Raw genomic sequence first — 8,074 nt, 5'->3', positions numbered from 1 at the left:
TGTTGTTTCGTGTGTGTTCTGAATCCTGCATTGCAAGACTCAGATTACATTCACTGAGCTCAACATTTAGCTCATAAACACACTCAAATGCACTCTCTCTCTCTCACTATAACTCTCTCTCAGTACCGCTGCTATATAAATGATCACTTTAGCGTCTGTGTTTTAATTTAGTTTGTCGTTTGGCCGGTGGCCAAAAAAAGAACGAAGATGAGAGATCCATAGACACGTCCTCCTGCTCCGCTCTCAGGATCCGCTGGTCAGGCCCGCCTCCCTGTCCATCATCTGGCCGTCCCGCTCGTCGGTGAAGTTGATGGAGACGTTCCTGCGGGGGCCCAGGCCCAGCTCGGCCCCGGGGCTGAGGCCCAGGTCCGTGGACAGCTTGCGCTTGATGGACGCGGCCCGCTGGAACTTGTCGTAGATCTCGATGCTGACGCGCCGCCGCGTCTCCTTGAACTCTGCCGACACGTTGGCGGTCCACTCCGCCGCGTGGGCGCGGATCTCTCCCACCTGCGCGGGGGAGGGGGGGGGGGGGGGGAGGACGAGAGATGAATGGATTGGATTGGTATGGACCAGTAGTTCAGTTGACAGTTCATGTCAAGGATCCTGAAATCGATAATTATTTGGCCGCACCCCCATCTGAAAACGCCTGTGGAGTGAGGCGTTGTGTGCTTGTAGATCGGCTGTTCTCGCTAGTTTGAATCATTTTTTAAATGTTTTCACCCAACAACGACGATGCTACGCCATACGGTATGATTGGAAAATTAGTCGGATTGAAAGGGCACCTGAAGGGCACCTGAGCCACGAGAGGCACTGCCGAACGAGCTTAGGCAAGTGAGTCGCCATGCCAAACGTTGCCAAGTCACAAAGTCAGTCGATTTACTTTAACATCTGCTATTTTTTGACAAATCATGAACATTTTCATTATTTTTCAAAAATAGCTTATCTACAAGCTCATAGCACATGCTGTGCCTCTCTCTCTCTCTCTCTCTTTCTCTCTCTCTCTCTCTCACACACACACACACACACACACACACACACACACACACACACACAGTTTACAGAGTAGCACAGTCTGAGATTTGATCGATCGTTTTGGATTGGAAGACATTTCATTAGATTACACAACATATTTTTATCATTGGAATGAAGTTAACCGGAGGTTGAAGGCGAACATGGGGACACGAAGGTATCAGACAGACAGACAGACAGACAGACAGACAGACAGACAGACAGACAGACAGACAGAAGGACATGGTACCTCTTCCTTCGTTCTCCGGGAGATGACTCTCAGCCAGTCTCCTATCATGCTGAGGATTGCGGCAAAGTATGCCAGACCCACCAGAATCCAGAACCACACCAGAGGTTTGTAGTAGTCCAGATATTCTATCTCTGAGCCTCCTGGAGGTAAATAAACAAGCAAGCAAAAAGAGGTTTAGAGATAATCAATCTAAATGGATGGAACCAGATGTGACATTTCTGGCTCCACAACAAGTTGAAGTATTTTGGGGGGGGGAGTTGAATTGATCAAGCTGGGGTGAACGTTTAACCACCATGGTATGGTTGAGGCCGGAGTCCCTCAGGGCTCCATACTAGTGTATTTTCTGTTTTCTGTTAATGGTTTTCTTAACCATAAATGGTGTTTAAGTTTAAAATGCTGTATGTATGTGTTTGTTGTCTAGGTTTATGTGAGTGTGCGTGCATGTCTATGTGTGCGTGGGGTCGGTGGACATGCACATGTTCGTGCGGTATACCTGCGACGAAGTCTCCAAAGCCGATGGTGGTGAGCGTTATGACCACAAAGTAGAGTGACTCCAGCGCCGTCCAGCGCTCGATGTGTTTAAAGATGGCCGCTGGCAGCGCCACGAACAGCAGACAGCCAAACAGCACGAACAGCAGCGTCGAGATGACGCGGATCTTTGTCTGGCTGATGTCCCAATGCTGGGTGGGACGGAGACAAATAGAGAAGGAACAATAGTCACACAGCGGACCATTGATTATGCATGCATTCAGGGTCATTTCTATGTTAATATACACTGTTGACACCAGCTTTGTTTAGAGGCGTGGGTTGTGTTTGATCGATGCATGTGCGTGTGTTCGTGCGCTCCTACTCGAAAGTATACGCTTTGGTAATGCGTGTGACGCCACTGCACCACTGGACATTTAACTAGCACTAACATGACCTATAGGGCGTTGGTTCTCAAAGTGGGTGGAATCCACCCAGATGGTGCGGGTGGGAAAGATCCTGCATGCCCACCAGATCTTGTGAAAAGCTTCTTTCCACGAACAACCAGGCACATAAACGAACTGTCAAGAATGAGAAAGATCCAGGGCAAAAGGAATCGCTAAAAATTCAAATTGTCTTTCCAATCTACAAGCTCTCAACACATCACAATGTGCCATGTTTGTAGCAGTAGATCTGCTATATAGAAGAAAAAACAAATGAGATGATTTTAGATTTTTTTTTGAAAGATCTCAAATCTTGTACGGGGATCAGGTAACTCTACATTTACCATATATGGGATAGCAAATACCATGTCTGGGAGAGCAATAGGCATCGGCTTCACTGATTGGCTAAACTTTCCATGAGGTTTGTGGAAAGTTTTAAATGATTCCTACACACAAAGGAACGGCATTCTTTTACGGGAACGACAGTCGATTAATTCTCTTTACTGCAGGAGTGCGAAATGTTTCACTGGACTGTTCAACTCAACGGAACACCATATGCATACTCTATATCTGGGCATGCTGCTGTTGCCGTGGACCACAAGCTGTACTCCTTTGGAGGGCACAACAGAGCGAATGACAGCGATCGGATGGAGGTGTACATCTTCAACACAGTGTCTTTACGCTGGATGGCATTGCCTCCAGTGACAAAAGGAAGAGGAGAGCATCCCCTTGAGTTTCCCTTGAAGCGCATCGGCCACACAGCTGTGTTGATAGAAGATATCAGCTACATCTGGGGAGGACAGCTGGACACATGGGAATGCTGCAACAGGCTTTATGCATTTGATATCGACACCCACACATGGTTCAATTCCAGGGTTTCCGGTACAGTTCCACAGGGGAGGGGTAGTCACTCAGCCTGTGTCCTGGGGAAGGTCATGTATATCCACTGAGGACACAACAACACAATGTATAGACAGAATGACATCTACAAATTGGACACCACCACAATGTTCTGGTCTATAATTACAACCAGAGGCACTCTACCACCTGTTTCATCAAGTCACTTTGCCACCATCATCGGGACAAATATGTTTGTATTTGGGGGACGAGGGGACCAAATCAGTGCAACAATAAGACCAGAGTGTTTGACACAGAGACCAACTGCTGGCTGAGCACACCTTCTGCACAGCTTCTTCCAGAACGAGGCCTGGGTCATTCAGCCTTTGCCTACAATGGAGAGCTGTACATTTGTGGTGGCCACTACTCGCCAGGATCTGTGGAAATACAGTCCAGATACCTTCTGCTGGATGAAGGTTGAGGCCAAGGGAACAGGCCCGAGTTTAGAGATGGCTTGGATGTGCTGTTGCATGGTGGGAGAACGTATCATCCTCTTTGGAGGAGAAAACCTGTACATCGTAGACTTGAGTCCTAGTCTCAAGACGTTATGCAAGCTAGCAGTTATTCAGTACAACCTGGAGCAGTCAGAACTCCCCCATGACATCAGGTGGGAACTGGCGGCCATGACTAACACTAAAAACCTTCACTAGGGGAAAAGGCAAAAGAGGAAAACAGCAACAGGCGGTCCTGTGTCATTCCATCCATGTTACATCTCAGTGATAACTCCAAAGAGTTCAAAGAAGTGTCTGTATACAAGACGGCCTGCACCTTAGCCTAGAGGAAGCTATAGAGATGAAGCTATAGGCCGGGCCACCGAAAATCTGGTAAATGCAATAGGAAAAATCAAACCTCGGTTCGAAGTGAAGCGGTGAATCTTAGTATAGAATTGTCTGGAGAGCCGGTATGACAGCTGGTATAATAGGTTTTAAAAAAATATATAAAAAATCCTGCTTGCTGGTCTATTAGTTGTTTGTCAACTGCATCCCTCTATAATTTTTCAACTTCTGCTAGATTTTCAATGTATTTACTCTTGTCTGCCTTAATGCTCCTTTTTACCATTCTGTTAGCATCTGTATATTCTTATTGTGCCTTTGCTTTTGCTCTTATGCGGCTATTTGTCATTGCTGCAATAGGTGAGACCTATTGCATGTACAAGACAGATAAAACCTGAAGGCCAAATTATCATGTGAAGCTTGATCAAACCTCAAAGTATCCATTCATCTGACTGGGAGGGACAACGCACACATATTCTGGACGTACAGGACAGATACAGCCTATTCATTCTGAACTGAAATGACCATATATGGACATGGGACACACATTTTGCTTTTTGAAAAAGCCTATTCATTCTGGACTGATATTTTGCACGTACGGGACAGGAAAAACCTGTTCATTCTGGCCTGGAGTGACCATATATGGACATGAGGTGACATACATTGTGTTTTTGAAAAACCCTGTTCATTCTGGACTGAGATCACCATATATGGTAATTAAACGGACATTCTGTTTTTTTAAAAAGCCTGTTCATTCTGGACTAAAATCACCATATATGGGCGTGATACACACAAAGCCACTCATTGGAAGCGGTTTTCACCGCTTCAAAAAGGAAAAAGCCTTGGCAGCTAATCTACATTATCTATGGCAGTCTACACCATGATGACATCATCACGGTGTACTTTGCAATACAAACCCCAAATCAATTCTCCGGTTCTAGGCAACACAGAAGGGGGGGACGTTTTTTCCTATTTCCACTTAAAGGGGAAACCACCCATTTTCAATATTGAACTATGTCATTAATATACCTTAGAGGTGTTCTGTGGAAATACAAAAAAAAGTTCACCCTCTTCTGTGTTGCCTAGAACTGGAGGATTGATTCGGGGGTTTGTATTGCAAAGTACACCGGTGTGATGTCATCATGGTGTACTTTGCAATACAAACCCCCAAATAAATCTTCCAGTTCTAGGCAACACAAAAAGGTTGGGACTCTTTTTTTATTTTTTATATTACAGCTCCTCTAAGGTATATTAATGACACAGTTCAATGTTGAAAATGGGTGGTCCTCCCCTTTAAGCACTGCCCACCACCACCGCCCTGGGCACTGGGTGTGTCAACTCACCACAAACATCTTCTCCACTCTAGCGATGCCTTTACCGAAGATGGTTCCCAGCTGATCGCCCACCCCGGCCAACAGGAAGCCAAACAGAGGTATCCCTAGCAACGCATAAACGATACAGAAGATCCTCCCACCTTCTGTGTGCGGAGACGTGTTCCCAAAACCTACAGGCAGGCAGACAGTCAGACAGGCAGACAGACAGACAGACAGACAGACAGACAGACAGACAGACAGACAGACAGACAGACAGATAACATGTTAATTTCGTGCTCATTAGTCTAAAAGCACCAAAATTTGCACAGATGTAGCCCAGGGCATGCTCTAATGATTTAGCTAGGGCGCCCGAGTCTGCGACCTTCGGGGTCGCCACAGCGGCCAAATCAAGTTGGGCTCCCATCGACTTTCTATACAGGAGGAAAATACCCAGATTTCTTTTTCCCCTGGGTATTTAAGTAGGATGTGAGGGATCTAACAGGGGGTTTGTCATGATGCTGAATCCATTGCAAGCATTTGTTTTGCACAAAAAACATTCCTTGGGCTACAAATGGCCCCAGAGAACGATGGTTTAGTGATGAAAAGTGATGACTCAACACTTTTCATCACTTTTCACACGTTTTCTGGGGACATTTTTAGCCCAAGGAATGTTTTTTGTGCAAAACAAATGCTTGCAATGATTGATTTGGCCGCTGTGGCGACCCTGAAGGTCGCCGACTCGGGCGCCCTAGTTAAATCATTAGAGCATGCCCTGGGCTACATCAGTGCAAAATTTTGACTGATTAGCGCGAAATATCCCTAAAGCCCCCGACTATATAGACTCCAATGCGTTCTGTAAACTTCTGGTTCAGCGTGCATGGTTAATGGATGGAATAACGTCAGATAACGGGGAAAAAAATGCTAATCCGGAATTTTCCTTTAAACTATAATAATCTGAGGACCCCCCCAAAATAATGTGGGGGTCCCGACCCACAGGTTGAGAACCACTGGTCTACAGTATGATGTCATTCTTCCTCAGTCATCCTCACCTGTTGTTCTCTCTCTTTCCTTCTCCCTGATTAGCATCCACTCACGCACGCACGCACACGTACGCACGCACGCACGCACGCACAAGCACACATACTATGACACGCACACACGTGCACGCACGCACGCACACACACGCGCACACACACACGCACACACACAAACCCACACAGTGTTTGTTACCGATGGTGGTGATGACCGTCCCAGAGAAGAAGAAGGCGGAGCTTAAATCCCAGATGCTGCTGTGATTGGCCAGTGTACCCGCAGGGTTCACCCCTGAACGCACCGCTGATACCACTTGCTGGGAGAGAGAGAGAGAGAGAGAGAGAGAGAGAGAGAGAGAGAGTGAGTGTAAGTGAGTTCTGGTATCTCTGAACCTCTTAAACCCCAGCAACCTTACTGTGGTGAGGCGTGCCGCACTGTGAGCTTGTAGATCTGCTATTTTCAGCAAAACCCTTCCCCACAATAACAGAAAACAGAAAAGACACATGGGTAGTTTAGAACGTTAGAGGGTATGTGCATGCATAGAGGGGCCTTTTCCACCGGCAAAGAACCGGTTCTGGTTCTTTCTCCAGCCTATGGGATGAACCAGAGGTGAGCTTTTCCACCGAGAACCGGAGTTGGTTCCGAACCGTAAAAGTTGGTTTCGGAACTGGAACCACAAAATCCTTGTTTTTTGTGGTTCCAGAGCCAAATCCTTGGCTCCGGTTCAATCTGGTGGAAACGCAAGCCGGTTCGCAAGAACGAACCAAGGTTCCCAAGAAAGTTGAACCGGCACTCGTTCTGGAACCGGTTCTTTGCCGGTGGAAAAGGCCCCAAAGTGAATGGCAAATCGAGTGGCAAAGTCAAGGCCAGAAAGTCGTTTTTTTACCACTCAGTCCACAGATATAAAAACCCACTTCTGTGGGTTCCTAGGGGGGGGTCTAAATGGACTCATACAAGTCTATAACTCTGACAGTGTACAAATGGAGAAACACTGATCTAGTAATTTGCTACAGTATCAGCTATACATCTCTTACCTTCACCAGTGTCTCCAGCTGACTCTGGTTCACACACCCATGTCTGGACAGGAACTCCAACTTCTGAGACAGAATAGCTAACCGCTGGGCACTACACACGCACACACACGCGCACACACACGCGCACGCACATGCACACAGAGTGAGAGACACAGATTGAGACAGACAGACAGACAGACAGACAGACAGACAGACAGACAGATCTGGTATCAGCCAAATATAGAACAAACATGGGAAAGTTCTGATTCTACTGCTCTGCCACTAAAATGTATCCTTTAGTTGACCTTGGACCGTGCAGTGAACTGTACCGTCATGAAACTTTTTCAAACTTTTAATAAAGTCTTCAATCAATCAAACAGACAGACAGACAGTATACCTCTCATGGGGCTGTTCCAGCGTCTTAAAGACAGCCGCTCCCATCACCAGGTACATCACCACCAGAAAGAAAATGGCGGACACCGTCTTCCACTTCATCACCGTGGCAACTACCTGCAAACGACCCAATTAGGCAGCTTTGAGATCAATTCAAACTTGATGTCTGTATCTATTATTACATTCCTCCTATTGCCGCATCCCACTTCCAAGCCCGTTCACGCCCCCTTTACATCCACTCCAACTCATAGGTAGGGCGTAGGGAATAAATAAAACCGCCCATAACTCTATCATTGGCCCCACGTTGCCATGGTGACCGGTGATTGGCTCGTATTCCCAGCTATGGGACCGGCGGATCCAATTTCAACCGAGGGGGGCGTAGCCAGAACACACACACACACACACACACACACACACACACACACACACACACACACACACACACACACACACACACAAATAGCTAATAGTTAGCTCACAACTTTCC

General features: G+C 46.8%; 1 protein-coding gene across 1 annotated transcript in view; it reads right to left on the bottom strand.

The window, feature by feature from the left end:
* Positions 1–243: 243 nt before the first annotated feature.
* LOC308288891 (potassium channel subfamily K member 2-like) overlaps positions 244–8,074 on the bottom strand; it is a gene marked incomplete at its 3' end in the record, with an annotated part of 8,553 nt that continues 722 nt past the window's right edge. The window contains exons 2-8 of the mRNA XM_080730365.1: positions 7,592–7,700; positions 7,216–7,306; positions 6,380–6,497; positions 5,180–5,340; positions 1,752–1,938; positions 1,259–1,398; positions 244–507 (exon numbers count right to left, since the gene is read on the bottom strand). Coding sequence (XP_080586491.1) covers positions 244–507; positions 1,259–1,398; positions 1,752–1,938; positions 5,180–5,340; positions 6,380–6,497; positions 7,216–7,306; positions 7,592–7,689 — 1,059 coding nt within the window. The 5' untranslated portion in view covers positions 7,690–7,700. The remainder of the gene's footprint in view (positions 508–1,258; positions 1,399–1,751; positions 1,939–5,179; positions 5,341–6,379; positions 6,498–7,215; positions 7,307–7,591; positions 7,701–8,074) is intronic.

This window comes from Nannobrachium achirus (assembly GCF_963921795.1).
Source record: "Nannobrachium achirus genome assembly, chromosome: 7".
NCBI classification, from domain to species: domain Eukaryota; kingdom Metazoa; phylum Chordata; class Actinopteri; order Myctophiformes; family Myctophidae; genus Nannobrachium; species Nannobrachium achirus.
This window is presented reverse-complemented; position numbering and strand designations above follow the sequence as displayed.